General features: G+C 42.9%; 1 protein-coding gene across 5 annotated transcripts in view; it reads right to left on the bottom strand.

Annotated features, from left to right (window-relative positions):
• The window catches only part of TRAF5 (TNF receptor associated factor 5), a 47,297-nt gene that overhangs the window by 3,641 nt on the left and 24,757 nt on the right, over positions 1 to 18,899 (bottom strand). For 4 of the 5 annotated variants that reach the window (XM_082400127.1, XM_082400128.1, XM_082400129.1 and 1 more), the window contains 8 exons: positions 14,048 to 14,266; positions 13,001 to 13,058; positions 11,233 to 11,334; positions 8,688 to 8,852; positions 7,972 to 8,049; positions 7,579 to 7,653; positions 4,835 to 4,927; positions 1,017 to 1,157 (listed from right to left, as the gene is read on the bottom strand). In XM_082400127.1, the coding sequence (XP_082256253.1) occupies positions 1,017 to 1,157; positions 4,835 to 4,927; positions 7,579 to 7,653; positions 7,972 to 8,049; positions 8,688 to 8,852; positions 11,233 to 11,334; positions 13,001 to 13,058; positions 14,048 to 14,265 (930 nt within the window). In that variant the 5' untranslated portion in view covers position 14,266. The remainder of the gene's footprint in view (positions 1 to 1,016; positions 1,158 to 4,834; positions 4,928 to 7,578; positions 7,654 to 7,971; positions 8,050 to 8,687; positions 8,853 to 11,232; positions 11,335 to 13,000; positions 13,059 to 14,047; positions 14,267 to 18,899) is intronic. The other variant, XM_082400130.1, reaches the window with a different exon arrangement.

Below are 18,899 nucleotides of genomic sequence, written 5' to 3'. Positions count from 1 at the left end.
GGCAGAGAATGCGCTGGAAGAAGGCCCACCTGTTCTGGCCTGAGCACTACAGGTGGTACAGAAGTGCCTGAGCTAAAGCCTGAACATTTGGTTGCTCTCTTTAGATGGAAGGGACTAAATAAAACTATAACTATATTTCTCCTCCACTCTTACCCTCAGTGCCTTCACTCTTGACTGGTTTTTGTGTTAGAAAAAGGTCAGAATTGAAATAATAACATATGATGGATTTCCTTTTTTCTACACACACACATCCATATGGTATGCTGACAAATATGGAAATTATATGGCCTACATTTTCTGGGATAATCCAGATTTCAAAAAGATTGCCCATATCACATCTTGAAATATTTTCCACTGTAAATTTTATAAACACAATAATGTCATTATTCTTTAGGAATTTGTTTATGGTTATTTAACATTCATAATTTACACAGTAATTTTTGCTATATTTTAGTGATGTTTAAAGCATTTTCTTCCCAAGGGAATTAATAGTTTCACTTTGTTGACTACAAAATGCAGGACTACAGATGCTCTCAAGGAATCTGAAATCAAGTGACTAATATCAGCCCAACACTGATTACAACACTAATTGCCATAAATTATATAAAAGCACTGTACCAGTGTAAACATGTACTAACATTGCTAAGTGTACTGTGTTATGTAAAAGAGGACCTTTATTCTTAGGAAACACATACTGAAGTATGTAGGGGTAAAGGGCCATAAGATAGACAACTTACTCTCAAAGGGTTCAGAAAGAATACCCACGGGGGGCGGGGAGGTGACAGGGACAGGGTGGGGGAGTTTGGGACAAGGAGGAGGAGGAGGAGGGGGGATGAATGAAGCAAATGGGACAAAATACTGACAATGAGTGAATCTCGGTGCAGAATATACAGGTGTTCTTTGCACTATCTTACTCTTGCACATTTGAAATTATTTCCATTTAAAAATTAAAAGAAAAACCCTCACAGCTAGTTGAAGGCTAAGTCTTGATTATGAATAGAAAGGCCATTTCTCACCTGTATATTTGAAAGGAAAGTTCCATTTTTGCCAAACAACTGCGCAAACTGCTTGAACTCCTTTTCGAATTTCTTTACGGTTTCTGCTAGCTGCTGGATTTTACTTTCTTTTTGTTCTAGGCTCTTATATAAGTCAGAAATCTAATAACAGGAATATGAATGAGGTCATTGAACTACATGCACACAAGTTAAAATTTAAATATAGTTCTAGGAAAATATTGCAGGTTAAGTATTTCTAGGAAAAATATACACACATATATTTATAGAAAATATTTACAGGTAGATTACTATATAATTCTAAGAAATGTTCGCAGGTGCTTCCAAAAAAAAAAAGAAAAGAAAGATCCATAGATTTCTCATCAGCCTTTTCTATATGTAACCCACTTTGATGGCTCATCTAATGCTAGTGACACCACTTGACTAAATTTGCTGAACTGGTTCTCCTCTTTCATTCAGTATGCACTTATTAAACAACCGCAGAGTCCTGACCGCCATACCACATTAGATGCTGTATGCACAGTATCAATAGTAATAGCTGCAGTTTGCTGAGTCTGTCAAACCCTCATATTCATTAGCTGTTTTAATTCTCAAAGAACCCTATGAGTTGGGTATGACTATCAGTCTCACTTTACAGATAAGGAAATAGAGGCAGAGCATTTAAGTAACCTGCCCAGCATACCGCTAGCAAGTGGTAGGCAAAACACACCACCTCTCAGAATTTATAATCAATTTGAGGGAAATAACCAAAAACCTTCGCGTGATCCTCGACAACTCTTCTCTTATCCCTACACCCACTTAATCAGCAATACCTGCCAACTTTAACTCCTGACACACAAAACAACTCTTACATCCATTTCTCATTGCATCTCGTCTTGTTTCAGCCTGCGTTATTTCTCACCTGGGCTTCTACGATAGCTTCCTAACAGATCATACACTGTCCCTAACAAACACATACCTGAAAAGAAGCTCTATGGGAGCTGGACTGGCATGAGTCCCACAGTCCACTGGAACCTCAACAACTGGGCTGGTGCCTGGCACCAGTAGGTGCTTGATAAATATTTGTTAAATAGATGAATGAATGAATGAATGCTCCCCCTGTCTTTAGCCTTGTTTTCCTCCAAATCATACTCCATATTGTGACCAGAAGAATAATGTGACAAATCTGGGCTGGTCACCCCTCCTATTTAACCATCTCTAGTGGCCTTCTTTTACAGGCTATACAGGGCCCTACACAATCTGCCCCTGGCCACCTTTTCAGCCTCATGCCCATTCGCACACTATACACCTTCTATTTCAGGCCCTGCTCTCAGTCACTTCCTCCTTCACCTAGAAGCGATCACTTTTTAAGCCTCACTCAAGGGCATATCCTCCCAGAAATACTTCCACACTAGTACCACCTACCTAGGCTACCTCTTAAGTTCCATGACGTTCTGACCATACTCTAGAAGTATAACTTACCTTCATGACTCATTGCTTTTTTTTGGGTTAATTTGGTCATGTTTTTCTCCACTAAATTGCTGAGGCTACATATCACTTATTTCCCGATCCCCAAAGCCCAGCACAGCGCCTGGCACACAGAGGGCATTTGACACATGTTTTATAAATGAATGCACAAGTGGCTGCAATAACCATCTGATCTCTGGCCCCCAGACCTTCTACTTATACCCCAAGAGCTGACTCCCACGTGTGCACCAGACATCCTTGACCAAAAGCAAACTCAGTGTCTCCTCTTGCCCCGCCCCCCTCACGTCTAACCTGCTCCTGTGTGTAGTGCCCATGTCAGTTAATAACATTACCAAGTTCCCTGCCTTAACTACAGCATGTGACTCCAACCTGCCGAAGTCTCTCAATGCCCTCCCTCCATCCCCGCTGACACAGCCTTGGTCAAGCCTTCACCTTCGGCATCGCCACCACCCACTACCACCTCCAGTATCACTTCCCCTAATACTGAACTGCTTATTGTGAGCCAGGCACCGTGCTAAGAGCGCACATATATAATTTGACCCTCACGACGACCCCATCTTACAAATGAGAAAATTGTGGAAGACAGAGGTTAAGTAGCTTGCCTGAACTCCTATGTGCGGAGCCAGGTCTCGAACCCAGGGCTTTCTGGCTCCAGGACCCTCACTCATCAATCGCCAGGCTCTACTGCCATACTGTCTAGTTTACTGCAGCATCTTTCTGCCTGGTCCCTCTGTCCTCATTCTCTTCTCTCCTTCTATCCATCTTCCATGCTACCACCAGCTGTCTTATTTTTAAAACCAAACAATTAGCTGGCCAAGTATCTTCCTATTTAAAAACATCTTTTAGATCCTTATTACTGGCAAACATTAGTTCAAACTTTGGCCCTTAAATCCTTTCTGAAATAGAGCAGAATATGAATAAATTAAAAAAATCACTGAATGTAAAGTATTTGAAACTTCTTAGCTTACATGGAAGGCCAGTGCAGTCTGGACCCAACACACCAGTCTTCAGCCTTTCCCTGTCTCACACCTGGATGTCTCTCTACCCCCAAACCCCATTTCCTTGGACCATGAACCTCTCTCATGCCTCTCTGTCTTGGCATAAACTTTCCCCTTCTGGAATATCCTCTTTCCACAACATTTTAACTGATGGACCTTCTCTTCCTTCAAGATGATGCAGCTCGGCTGTGTTACCTTGAAAAGCCTTCTGCAACTCCCACAGAGCAAACTGCTGCAGCCTCTGTACCCCAACACAGGGCACCCCCATTGCATGTCCCACAAGGCACAGCATCTTATCTGTTTACATTTTTGTGAGCTCTTCAAGGGTACGTGCTGTGTCTTCCTCGACTCAGTGTCCCTAGCAACTAGCATTGTACCTGACATATGGCACGTGTTTGTTGGATCAGTGGATAGATGAATGAGGCAACTCTGACAGAAAGAACTTGGGAATGGCTCCTAGGCAGCATGCCTTCCACCAAAGTTACAGTTTAATCAGTCTTTCTAATTTTCTCCACGATCTGACCCTGAAACGCACACACCTGCTTTAATATGGAATCAGACACCATAAAATAATCTGCAGCCGTAAAATTCAGCTCCCTCTCTGCAGCTGGATGGTTTTCTTCCCTACCTGGGCTTGAAAAGTCTGATTCTCTGAGATGCCCTAACAAAATAATGAACTTTTAGAATAATTACTCAATAGAATCAGCATTTATTGAGGTCCACTATGAATATTCCAGGGACTACGGCTGGCATTTGCACACATAATTTCACTTGATAATCACAACCCAGTGAAATAAATATGTACGTATGCATTGATTGCAGTGAAATAAATATGCACGTATGAGTAGGTTGCAAAGTTAATAAGTTAAGACTTATTACAAAATATATAAAACCCACGGTGCCTAGAACGGATAGTCAAATATTGTTTCAAGGTCATACTGATTTCATTTAAAAATGCCAGATATCTACTAGGTTCCTACTAGGTGCCAGGTAATAACCACAAGGTGTGTGGATAGGCTGCAGAGAGGCAGTGTGGTGTAACACGGGGAGCACTGGACTGAGAATCAGGGACGTGGGTTTGAGATTGAATTCTGCCCCTTAATATCACAAACACATCAAAATTTCTTTTGAGCTTAGTTACTTCATCTGTTGGTTGAGGGGGCTGAACCCAAAGATCTCAAAGGCACTTTCCAGTTTAATGTGCTGCAAGCCTGTGAGTCTGTCTGGCCACTTAGTAGAAAAACATGTACCTCCAGTTGACTTATACTGAATCAGAGGGGAATATAAAAATACCAACAAGTACAAATCCCAGCGATTCTGTTGCCTCCCTTTATACTTGAACCCTTGAATATTTACCTGTTCTTCTAATTGGAAGTTCTTTTCTAAAACCAGAAGCATGTGGTCCCGTAAGGCTGAATGTTCATGCTCCTGCAGGTTTCCTCGTTTATCCTTTAATATGAAGAGAAAAATAAGTCAGGTTGTTGAAAGGCTCCCAAAATGAGGGTGGTGGTGGGATAGTCTGCTAAAGCAGAACTTTAACAACTTTGCTTACTTGTCTCAAAGTGGGTTGCAGGGAGAATGACCCGTCCCAGGTCCCTTTTCCAGCTTTAGGATTCTACAGTACCCATGAGACACTTACAGAGAGTCAGGCCACTATCAAAATTCTCAGCACTGATTTCCTTCCTTGCCCTGGGAGTATATGACTGAGGGTTAAGTGTAGTTATTACCACCTCTCAACTATTCCCATATAAAGCTTACCTCCTTGGTGGGTTATCTCCCAGATCAGTTTTAAGCCTCCGTTAGTTCTCCCTCCTACCAAGCACACTTCTCTACCACCTTCTATCACTGTCCTGCTATCGGGCAGAAGGTACGCAACCTAATTGTAATTTCAGCCCATGCAAATTTGTTGCCTTCAAAGTCAAATTATATGTTTGCAAGAAGAAATGCAAACTTCTTCCCTTATCATTAAAATTCCATTGCACCCAACACAGCCATAAATAAATAAATAAAATTTAAAAAAAAATTCCATTGCAGACTGCCTGCATTACTAGTAAAAGCAAATGGTATGGGTGGCCCATAGACTCTAAGCAAACATTCATCATCAATTTCCCTTGAGTTTAGGGTTGGCCCCTCCTCCAGAGAAAAACTCCCCCAGCCATCCCCAGCTCCAGTACTAAGGTAAGTCCTAGAATACAATCCAAATGGAAGTTTGGGCCTAACTGTAAAGAAGATTCCTTTTAGGGACTTCCCTGGTGGCGCAATGGTTAAGAATCCGCCTGCCAATGCAGGGGACACGGGTTCGATCCCTGGTCCAGGAAGATCCCACATGCCGCGGAGCAACTAGGCCCGTGAGCCACAACTACTGAAGCCCGCACGCCTAGAGCCTGTGCTCCGCAACAAGAGAAGCCACCGCAATGAGAAGCCTGCGCAATGCAACGAAGAGTAGCCCCCGCTCGCCGCAACTAGAGAAAGCCCGCGTGCAGAAACGAAGACCCAAAGCAGTCAATAAATAAGTAAATAAATAAATATTTTAAATAAAATTTTTTAAAAAAGGAGATTCCTTTTAGAGCCGGAAAGCAATTCTGTATTTTGTGCACAAGGAAAGTAAACCCTATCCTTTCTGCAGCCAAGATAATCACTGGTTTGCTATGTGACACATTTATGGACTCTTAGCTGATTTTTTAAAAAAGCTTTCTCATAAGAGTTTTTTAAAATAAGGGAAATATATGCTTATCTCAAACAATATAGCAAGATGTAGAATAAAAATAAAAGCCCCCTTCTCTCTGTCTCCACACCCAATTCCCTAGTCTCACTACCAGAGTCAGTGAAGATATATACACAGTGAGATCATATTGTATGTAATTTTTAAAATATATACCTCATTCTTTTTATCAGATGCATAGTATTCCAAAATATGAATATATATATATATATATATATATATATATAAAATTATATACTCAGTACTTCAGAGATGGACTTATAGGTTGTTTTTCATTTTTTGTGGGTTTTTGGATTTTTTTTTTTTTTTTTTTTTTTGGCTAAATACAGTAGTCCCCATTTAGCCACCATTTCAATTTCTGTGGTTTCAGTTACCCATGGTCAACCATGGTCCAAAAATATTAAATACAAAATTTCGGAAATAAACAATTCATACTTTAAATTGTGAACTGTTCTGAGTAGCGTAGTGAAATCTTGTGCCTTCCTGCTCCGTCCTGCCCCAGAGGTGAGTCATCCCATAGTCCAGGTATCCAAGCCGTACATACTACCCACCCATTAGTCACTTAGCCATCTTGGTTATCAGATAAACTGTTGCAGTATCGCAGTGCTGTCGTCAAGTAACCGTTATTTACTCGATAACGGCCCCAAATGATGCTGGCAATTCAGATATGCTCTTACTGTGCCTAATTTGTAAATTGAACTTTATCATAGGTATTATGTATAGGAAAGAAAAACATAGTATATACAGGGTTTGGTGCTAACCATGGTTTCAGGCATCCGTGGAGGATCTTGGAATCTACCCCCATGGACAAGGGAGGAGTATTGTAAATATCTTTGTGTGCATGTGTGTTTGTATATGTGTGTAATCATTGCATACTTATGAAAGGATATCTGTGAAATAAATTTCTAGCAGTAGGATTGCAAGGTCAATGTGAGGGTCACATTTTATTTTCATAGATATAATCAAACCTCAAAAAAGTTGGTATTAGGTATTATAAATTTTATGTATATATATATTATTTGTTCTGTTTCTCTGGAGAACCCTGACTAATACAATACAAGTATTAGTATTATGTATTACGTATTGTATACAAGTCTTTTTTTTTTTCTATTCCATTTATAGTTATTATAAAATATTGGCTATATTCCCTGTGTTGTATTATATATACTTGTAGCTTATTTATTTTATACATAGTAGTTTGTACCTGTTAATTCCCTACCACCATCTTGCCTCACCCTACTGGTAACCACTAGTTACAACTGCCAGTCTTAAAGTTTCTCAGAAGTGAATGCCCTTCTGCATCTTGAATGGAATCGAATAAAATGAACTCAACAATGAATTATACAGTAGAAGGTAGACAGAAACAATTATTCCATACCTTTACAGTACAGCCATAGTGCTTGAAAGGACAGTCTTGTTCAGCTTCAGGACACACAGCAAGGTGTTCATCCACCTACAAAACAGACAGCCTCATGCTAGAGAAATGCATCCCCGACTCTCCGGCTACCTGGTGTAACTGCAGCAAGCAGGGAGCCAAGGGTGGCTTGGGAAGAAGGGAGGAAACACCATGCTGAAGTCTGGGGGAAGGAGAGCTAAGATGAAAACAGAGAAGAATTCTCAGGGAGAAGGGGAGGGAAGACAGAACCACGGTTATCATGAGGATAATTTAAGCCTTGGGCCCCTGCTTATGGGATTTTATCAAACACACACCACAATGATTACTGAAACTTTATCTTACATAAAATCTACTAAGAGAATTATTTACAGTTACCTCAGTTCTTGGAATAATCTGCAAACACTTGTTGGGACAAGATACTGGGTACTCAGGACACAAGTTTTCCTCATGATTCTGAAACAGAAAAAGTGTGCTGAAATAAAGCCAGCCTTGCTTCCAAAGGCTCCCTGTATGGCCTCAGAGTGTGTATACATATGTCCCTTTGGGTATCTATGCTATGTGGCTTACCATCTGTAGGAAGGTATGGCCTAGTTCCAAAAAGGGTTCTAGATGGCTGCTTTCTTGGTATAAATGAATTCAATTCAGTTCAATTTTCCAATTCTTTTAAAGAAGGTCAGAGGACATGGGGCTGACAGAGGACAGACTATGGGAGTCACCGGCTTGGCTCCTTTGGCACATGTAAAGGGTACCCCATGCTCTCGTCTTATGCCGGCATCCTGCCTCTCCAATTAGGTCAGAGCATCCTGAGGACAGACAGTGTGGTCACCTCCTTGGGACCCAGCGCCTAGTGTCACTCCTGGACCACTCACACTCAGCAGGTGCTCAAACAACATTTTTGCCAATGATACATGAATAGAGTCCTACCAAGAAGGTTTTTAGCTTTTTATAGAACCCTCAGATAAAGTTATTCTTTAGACCTCTTTCTGCATAAAAATAAATCCAGAAAAGTGCTTCTGGTATCCCATCTGATTCACTGTGACCACTCAGGCAGAATTTAGTCCCATAAAGATGATTCTTTTTTTTTTTTTTACCTGTAGATTGATGACTACCACATCCTCTTTGCAATAAAGGCATTTTTCCTCTCGAAACGGACAGTCTGCGCTCAAATGCTCTTTCAGATCTTTGCGAAGGACTGGCTCCCGACAATTCTCATTAGAGCACTGCACAGCTTGGAATAAGCAGTGCTGAAGGTGGTCCTGCGACAGATAACAACAAGCCAGCGGGGACCCACTGAGCAGGGCAGTGGCAGGGGAAGCCTGCTGCAAGGCCTAGTGAGGGAGGGAGGGAGGACCCTGGGGCAGCAGGAGAAAGGACTGCGAGGGTGGGGGGCAGGGGGCACAGACTCTGTCACAGGCTCTCTGCGGAGGCCACCCGCTGCCTCTGCTGAGCACAGGGCATGGAGAAGGCTGCTTGCACGGAGGCTGTGACAGCCAGCCTTGTTTGGAAGACAGGGGAAGATGCGTGACGAAGAAAGCATGCCGGGTTTATCTTTGATTACCTATTAACCTGCTCATATTCTCAGGTTCTCTCTTGAATATTTTCCTTAGGCTTGCCAATTAATTTACCAGCTCCTCAAGGACATTTCTTTTGTGCACCCTCCATCCCCACCTCCAGCACCAAGTACTAATCTCTGCACAGCAGATGGTAAAAGCCGGAACAGAGGGCAAAGAAGGAAGAAGAGAAGGCTACCTCCTAAGTAAGTGAAGGAAGGGGAAGGACTAAAGGAAAGAAAGGGAGGGAGAGGAAACCGTTCCAGAAGCCGTAAAGAAAAGGATAGAGGAATACAGGGTCACAGGCCCAGGAGAAGCTGGGATGGGTCAGCCTTGTCAAGTCAGGAAATGTTCTTGACCAGAATATTAGAGAATGATGACTCGACAGTGTCCTTCATGTTACAGATTTTTAAAAGCAGGCATGTCTTAACAAAACCTGTGGATAACACTGCAAGTTACTGTGGTGCTGACAAGGTATCAAACTCCTAAGGAGTTTGTTCCCCACCACAAGATCCTTTAAAACGGGGTAGGCAAGCTACGACCCTTGGGCCAAATCTGGCCTGCTACCTGTTTCTGTAAATAAAGTTTTACGGAGAACAGCCAAACCTATGTCTCACATATTGGCTATGACTGCTTTCCCTCTGAGATGGGAGAGTCAGGTAGCTGCGACAGACACTGTACGGCCGGCAAAGCTTAAAGTATTTACTATCTGGCTCCTGACAGAAACAGTTTGCTGAGCCCTTAAGAGAGCACACAGTTTTTCTATAGGAGGTAAATAAATATTATAGCTATTCTCCTTTGCCTCTAGTAATGAGAGACAGTGACAACTGACATCTACCTCTTCTCCAAAATCCATGGGTGCTACCCCTGAGCTCTCACCAAAACCGTCAACATTCATCAAGACTCTGCTACCTGTGAGATCCTACACCTTACTCGCAAGGCGAAGGAGAACAGGGAATGAGAGGAAATACAAAAGAAACAGGTGAAAATAAACCAGCCACTCTTCTGCAGAAGCTGAGGATCTGGTCACTAGAGCTGATCAATGAGCCTCATTTCCTGTACAGGCTTAGTGACAACAAAGTTGGTAAAGAGGCCCTGCTTGCTCTAGGACCTGACTATCAAAACAAGTGGCGAGGGACTGTCTTAGGAAAACACAAAAACCTTCTGTGAACTTCCAAAGAAATTCTTGGGTTAACAAGGAAATCATTTACACATTTATGAGCTCAGTGCCTAGGGGTTCAGAGGCATGATGGGGAAAAGATTGAATCACCTGAAATACATTCCAAAACGTGTGGCTGGGAAGGGAAACTTGTAGCATCCTCCTAGCAATTCCCTGGAAGCTAGAGATGCCTGCCTTGTATTCATTCATAGTGTGATTGAACCTGACATGGGCTTGCTGTGGCAGAGCCACGTTTCCTGCTTCCTATTTAACAACCTTCCACCACTGGATGCAAGAGCAAGGTAGGACAGCTTCATCTGAAAGGAACTCGACGACCCTTCACCTCCCCTACACCTCGTTTGTTTGCATCTCATACCAATGCTTCACCTTTACACTACATTCTAGCCCTGTTCTGGTCTGTGTCATCTGCCTTAGATCACAACGTCTAAGACAGCAGGGCCCACAGCAGCTAGGAAACACCCACCCCAGCACCTGCAAATGCTTCCAGGCAGGGACCCTTACAATTGTGTCTTTCTGCAGTCATGCCCTGGCTCCCATCCTAGGAATCCCAAATCCTTCACAGTTTTCCAAAAATGACGTGTCCTTGCTTGACCATTTCTTTTGCCCAGCATGTCTCACATCTTCTCTTTTGGATCAATAGCCCTAACCCACAAGTTAAGGTCTAGCACACATGGTATGTCCTCCATGTGTTCCATACAAAATGAATCTCTTCACGTGAGATTAATTTCACACCTTAGCCCTCGGTGTGCTGCACTGTAGCCAAGTGTACCACTAGACAAGAATTCTCTGAGGGCAACCCAATGAATCTCCACACCATGCTTAGCCCAGTAACTGTCACATAAAAATGTTCAGTACATGTCACTGGAAAAATAGCAAAGGCAAATATTGTTCACCAGTAATACCAACCTGGTATCTTCCCAGAATAATCTTGGCATTACATCCAGGAGCATTTTTGCAAAATACATATAAATTGAGGACTTCTCTTTTGCAGCAATTGTCTTTAAACACCTAAAAGATAAACATAGTAGGTCTCACACACTCCAAAGCTTTAGAGCAACATGAAGGAAGCTATTATTAATTTGGTCTTCAAGTACATCTCAAACGTTGGGTGGAAACTTCCAGTCAGTGGTTGGAATGGAAATACCAGATTCACCACCATAAAAGAAAAGGCTGTCTCAGATACATCTGACAGGCCACCAAACACACAAGCCAGGTAATTTAATGCTTAGTGCAGTAGGCTGAAGCTAGGAGAATCTCGTGGTGAACTTGACCCCCCATGCTCAAAGGTCAAGAGGTGGGGCTGTGGATGAGGGTGATGCTTTCAGCTTCCTGTCCCAGGGTGAACGTTTGCATTAGTCATCAAGTGGTGTCACTGAAGCTGTGCTGACTTACTTTTCAGCACAAGCCAGGGGTTGGCAAACTTTCTCCGTAAAGGGTCAGACAGTAAATATTTTCAGCTTTGCCAACCACGTTGCAATGTTCTCTGTTGCAAGTATTCAACCCTACTGTACATGATACTTAAATGAACAAGCATGCCTGTGTTCCAATAAAACGTTATTTATGGACACTGAATTGTGAATTTCATATAATTTTCACATGTCACAAAACATTATCCTTCTTTTGATTCATAAAATAAATTTTTGTTTTGAAATAAAGACTCACAAGAAGTTGTAAAAATAGTACAGAGTTCCTGTGTACCCTTCTTTTGAGTTTTTTCAGTGATTTAAAACTATAAAAACCATTCTTAGCTCACAGGCTATACAGAAACAGGTGGTAGGCTGGATTTATCCCAACAAATCCCATGTTGTAGTATGCCAACCCCTGGCCTAGTGGGTGAGGCAGACACAAGTACAGCTAAGCATTTGGAAAACGTTATCATAAGAGCAGAGAGAAGGAGCATGAACATTTGACTAAAAAGACAAACAATTCACTTAAAAAATCGGCAAAGGATTTGAATAGGAATCTCTACAAAGAAGATACCCAAATGGCCAAGCACATGAAAAAATGCTCAGCGTCATTAATCATTAGAGAATCAAAACCAACGACATACCTCTTCATACCAACTAGGAAGACTATAATCAAAAAGATGGGCCACAACGTATTTTGGTAAGGATGTGAAGAAGTTAGAACTCTCATACCTTGCTGGTAAGAATGTAAAATGGTGCAGCTGCTTTGGAAACTAGCCTGGCAGTGCCTCAGAATGTTAAACATAGAGCTACCATGAGACCCAGTCATTCCACTCCTAGGCACACACCCCAGAAACATGTACACTTTAAAGGCAAATTTTATGGCAAATGCATTGTATCTCAATAAAGCTATTGTTAGACATAATAATAATAAAAGAAAGTTTTAGAGACTAAACAGTTGAGAAAGTGATTCCAGGAAGCAGGGTGTTTCATTTCTGCAAGTGACTCACGGTAACTGGAGCTAGTACAGGAAGAGGGTAAAGAAGAAGTGGGAGAAGAATCCTGGGGGGGTCAGTAAGGACTCAAACTGGCCTCTCTCAAAGAGGGGTGGGAGGGGGGGTCCCACCTTACCCCACAGTAGAGGAATATGGACTCCAAGGAAGCTCCCCCTCCCGCTCTCCTGCTCCAACTTCTCTGTCCAGTTCAACCCAGGACACTGGCTGTTCCATCACCCAGAGAACTGCTAACCCAAAGCATGATTATCTTACCTCCTGAGATTTGATCACCTCCTTATCTACAGGGCAGAGTGGGACTGCGTTTAATTCTCTGGAAAGAAAAATCAAAATGAAGCCAGAATTAAGGGTTGACCTCAACAGACCATCCAAGAGCAGCCCTGGCGCTTCAGCCACGCCTGACCCCTTGAAGTTCCCCCTGAGCAGGCCAGGCCCTGTCTTTATTCATGCTGTTCCCTCCTCCCAGAAGGGGCCCCCCAGTACCCCAACTTCAGCACCTCCTCAGTCTGCCTGAGAAACTCCCATTCATCCTCCAGGACGTGAGTCAAAGAGGGAGTCCCGCAGACAGAGTCAAATGTCCTCTGCCAACGTTCCCTCGGCAGTCCTATGCTATCACACTGTACCCCAACTTGCACCTTCACTAGAACAGAAGATTCTAGAGGGTCCTGTGTCACACTGGACCTCCAGCTCTTCACTTCTGTGCACTAGAGCTTGGTTTAGCAAGGTGTCTGGAACACACAGGTGCTGAATGAACGAACCCAGGAATGAATGAGAAGGTGCTGTAATAACCCCCTTTCCAAGCTTGGAAGGGTACAACTTCCGTGGCGTCCCTGTATAAACCCCCAAAGCCTGCTTCCATGTCTCTCCTGGCCTCCACCTCAAAATGGCACAACCCAGCTGCCGGGGAGTCGACAGAGTATCCATGGCGGCAAGGAACCTTCCAGATGCGACACCACCTCTGCCTCAAGGTAAGGAAAGGTCAGGGCGCCTACAGGAAAGACCCCCATGAGATACAGGTCCTTCCTCACATGGACTGTGCACCGAGGTTTGCCTTCGTGTGCAAAACAGGTGTGGTCTGAATTTTCAGGAAAGGTGACTATCAATAAGACGGAAAAAAATGAAGATTACTCCTCAGGCTCTCAGAGAAGGGCGCTGGGAGAGCCCGTCCTCATATTCGTGGTTCTGTGGCCAAACACAGCAATTCCCGAGACCACGATTACAGTTGAGTGGCCACAGATGACACGTAGATCCCAGGAACAGCCCTGTCCGCTTCTGGCGGGAGCGCAGGCCCTGAGCGCTCACCTCAGCGACAGGATGCAGTGCTGGCAGAAGCGGTGCCCACAGCCCGTCTGGTGGGGGTTGTGAAGCACTGAGCGGCAGAAGGCACATCTGTAGCGCTCTTCCAGCTGCTCCACAAACTGGTACTCTGCATCCGGCTCAAAGTCCAAAGACATGGAGTTGCCAGAATTCTGGCGGAAGAAGCCACAGGGGACACCTCCTTGCTCCTCAGAACAAGCCATTCTGGGGGATCAGGAGAAGAGAAGGAAAATTCAGTGTGCAAACACCACAGCAACTACAGCCATCAGGTGTTTGAATCATCTGTTCCCTGATTAGTGAACATCACCCACAGGGTCCTTCTGTTATGACTTTGTAACCATAGTAACAACCTCCTGCCACTAGAGGGCTCCTGCAGAGGGGAGGTGGCTTTGGGGCGCTCAGCGGGAGGCTGGACCAGATAACTTCTAGCAGGATTCAGTGAGACTTCAGCCTATTGTCCATCAACAGGATGCTAAATTATCCTTCAGTGTGGCTACATGCTTGGGCAAAATATAGCCAGGTGTTAACTACATTCTGAGTAAACTCTGGTTGTGGATTTTTCTTCCACTCAGTTGAGAAAATTGAAACAAACGTTTTGTTAACATTTTTTAGAAGCAAGAACTTTGTATACCAATACATTCCGTGCAAAATATATAAATACATCACCACCACCAAGCCACACCATTTCTCACCTGAGCTAAATAAAAGCCCATTAACTGCTTTCCCTCCAATCCATTCTCCATACTATAGGCAGGGTGATACTTTCAAAATACAAGTATGATGGAAGATTATCTCTCCTCATCATTCAGTGGCTTCCCAGTGCTCTTAGGTTAAAGCCCATGGTGATTAGTAGCAGGCTACAAGAATGCATCCTCCCCACCCAGTAGCATCCTGGACCTCTCCTCCTCTTGCTTCCTGCACTCCAACCACACAGGCCTTCTTTTAGTTCTTCTAATACATCATGCTGTCTTCTGCCACAGGGCCTTTGCACAAGCTGTTGCCTCCATGCTTCCCCTATCCCCTTCCAGGCCTCCTCATTTAGTTAACTCATATTCATGCTTCAAATTTCATTGCAAGCTTCATATTCTCAGGTAAGCCTTTTCTTCTCCCCCTGGTCTAACAGCAGGAGATCTACTCATCAGTCTGTAAAACATGCAAGGCTTCCAGGGAGTGGCTAGGGGATAAAGGTAAGTGTGTGGGGGGGTGGATTTTTTGCTTATAATCCTTTTGAATTTTTGAATATAGATATATTACCCATCCAAAAATTTAAAAAATATACAAAACCAAAAAACCATTCATCCACTGCTATATCTGTCATAGAACCAGGTTCCATTCCTTCAGAGCAACGCTTGATTTGAGATTGGACACGCATTTGTGTGATTATTTTATTTATATCTATGCTCCTCAGTGACGCACAGATAGCATCTGGTCTTGCTCACTGTTGCGTTTCCAGCCCTTGGCACTAAGCCAGGCGTGGAGAACAATTCAGCTATTTGTTGAGTTAATGTTATTCAATGGACTTTTTGTGAGATCCTCAGCAGGGCAGCTCTAAGTAGTACTGGCCTCTAACATAGTAATTCTTTTTTTTTTTTTTTCTAATAGGTGAGGGAAATTCAGAGGTGCAAACTTCCAGTTACAAAATAAATGAGTCATAACATAGTGATTCTTAACCTTTTCTGATCAAGGACTTCCCCTGGCTTTGAAAATTTGATGAAAACTCTAGACCTTGTCCCTATAAAATAGCACACACACCTTACATGTGTACCCTTAAGGACCCTTGGGATCCCCACCAGTGGTCCCCAGGTTAACAACAATCTGTCTCCCCTGCAGGCATGCTGCTACTTTTGGCACAGTGCCAGATGTGGTGGTTTCAGTGTCTGCAAACAGTGAAAGGATGGGTGGTCCTTGGGGGTGACATCCCTCCATGTGGCTGTGGTACAGGAAGGCTTGGCCTTCAGGCTTGCTTGCTTTGGCTTGTTCTTGGGATCCCTCATGATTCTCCTGGAGCTGACAAGTTCAGCTGGGCCTGGGAGCAGCTGTGTGGCCTGACCACGTAGGCAAGAGATGGGTTGCCCCATTCAACCCTAAGCTCTGCCCAGGTCAGCTGCTGAGTCCGGGCTGTGGCCTGGATGAATGGAGCAGAGGAAGCAACTGGCCTCTTTCAGTAAATAAAGCTTTCTCTCTGGAGAAGCCCAGCAGACCAGGGGATTTTTTTCTTTATCCTGGGGTTTGAGACCAAAGCCCCATGTTTTCCTCCCTGCATGTTTCCTGCAGAATTTCAAGGGTGGTAGGTGAGCAGAACAAGATGTGATTGTCCCCCCTTTAACGTTGTTTACTCTTGAGATTTAACAAAAAAGTTTTAATTATGATGATGAAGAGGCACAGCACTTGATGTACACACACAACCTAATAACCAAGACTCACCTTTCTCTCAGAGAAGGGGGAGAACCTATTCCAAACTGCCCTAATCTGTCCTGTGTCCTCTAGTCCCAAGGGAGGAGGACAATTCACGTCCTGTGCCCCTGTAGGATTCTCTCTCAAGATCACACTCGTGTCTATGTCACAGAGCATCTAAATTTGGACCCTCAGAGATATACCCTAAAGCAGCAGGCCTGTTGAGCCCCCAGAACAAGGGAGTAGGATGTACAAAACTCAGTTTGGGTTCCCCTCCACTACATTCTATCCTCTTTCCTAGCACAAGAATTTAATGTGCTCATCTGTGTCTCTGTCTGTCTTTCTCTACCTTCCACTCAATTTTGCTATGAACCAAAAACCACTCTACAGAATAACATCTTTTAAAAAATGTGAGGACAACTAGGGCACCTACTAGGCACTGGTGAGGGACCACAGACTCCTAAGGGCACAGGAGGAACCCCCAGCAACCAGTGGTTTCAATTATAGGTTTATTTTTCCTAATATATTTTTTATCTTTCTTACTTTACTTTGTTCTTTGATATTGTACTGCTCCTTTTTTTCTTTCTTTCATTCATTCTTTCTTTTTTTTTTTTAACCACACCATGAAGCTTGTGAGATCTTGGTTCCCAGGCCGGAGGTCGGGCCTGAGCTCCTGTGGTGGGAGCTCCGAATCCAAACTGCTGGACTAACAGAGAACCTCAGACCCCAGGGAATATTAATCAGAGTGAGGCCTCATGGAGGTCCTCATCTCAGTACCAAGACCTGACTCTATCCAACTGCCTGCAAACTCCAGGGCTGGATGTCTCAGGCCAAAAAACCAGTAAGACAGGAATACAGCACCACCCATCAAAAAAAAAAAAAAGAAATGACAAAAAATATGTTACAGACGAAGGAGCAAGGTAAAAACCTACAAGACAAAATAAATGAAGATGAAATAGGCAACCTACCTGAAAACAAATTCAGGGTAATGATAGTAAAGATGATCCAAAATTAAAAATACTCTAGAAGGAATCAGTAGCAGAATAACTGAAACAGAAAAACGGATAAGTGAGCTGGGGGATAAAATGGTGGAAATAACTGCCAGGGAGCAGAATAAAGAAAAAAGAATGAAAAGAATTGAGGACAGTCTCAGAGACATCTGGAACAACATTAAATGCACCAACATTTGAATTATAGGGGTCCCAGAAGAAGAAGAGAAAAAGAAAGGGTCTGAGGAAATATTTGAAGAGATTATAGTCGAAAACTTCCCTAAGATGGGAAAGGAACTAGTCAATCAAGTCCAGGAAGCACAGAGAGTACATAAAGGATACACCCAAAGAGAAACATGCCGAGACATATTAACCAAACTATCAAAAATTAAATACAAAGAAAAAAATATTAAAAGTAGCAAGGGAAAAGCAACAAATAACATACAAGGGAATTCCCATAAGGTTAACAGCTGATCGTTCAGCAGAAACTGTGCAAGCCAGAAGGGAGTGGCAGGAAATATTTCAAGTAATGAAAGGGAAAAACCTACAACCAAGATTATGCTACCTAGCAAGGACCTCATTCAGATTTGATGGAGAAATTAAAATCTTTACAGACAAGCAAAAGTTAAGAGAATTCAGCACCACCAAACCAGCTTTACAACAAATGCTAAAGGAACTTCTCTAGGCAGGAAACACAAGAGAAGGAAAAGACCTACAAAAACAAAGCCAAAACAATTAAGAAAATGGTAGTAGGAACATACATATCTATAATCACCTTAAATGTAAATGGATTAAACACTCCAACCAAAAGACACAGACTGGCTGAATGGATACAAAAACAAGACCCATATATATGCTGTCTACAAGAGACCCACTTCAGACCTAGGGACACATACAGACTGAAAGTGAGGGCATGGAAAAAGATATTCCATGCAAAAGGAAAATCAAAAGAAAGCTGGAGTAGCATTTCTCATATCAGACAAAATAGACTTTAAAATAAAGACTATTACAGGAGACAAAGAAGGACAATACATAACGATCAAGGGATCAATCCAAGAAGAAGATATAACAATCGTAAATATTTATGCACCCAACATAGGAGCACCTCCATACGTAAGGCAAATGCTAACAGCCATAAAAGGGAAATCGACAGTAACACAATCATAGTAGGGGACTTTAACACCCCACTTTCACCAATGGACAGATCATCCAAAATGAAAATAAATAAGGAAACACAAGCTTTAAATGACACATTAAACAAGGTGGACTTAATTGATATTTATAGGCCATTCCATCCAAAAACAACAGAATACACTTTCTCCTCAAGTGCTCATGGAACATTCTCCAGGATAGACCATATCTTGGGTCACAAATCAAACCTTGGTAAATTTTTAAAAATTGAAATCGTATCAAGTATCATTTCCGACCACAATGCTATGAGACTAGGTATCAAT

The sequence above is a fragment of the Balaenoptera borealis genome (assembly GCF_965194805.1).
Source record: "Balaenoptera borealis genome assembly, chromosome: 1".
Classification (NCBI taxonomy): Eukaryota; Metazoa; Chordata; class Mammalia; order Artiodactyla; family Balaenopteridae; genus Balaenoptera; species Balaenoptera borealis.
This window is presented reverse-complemented; position numbering and strand designations above follow the sequence as displayed.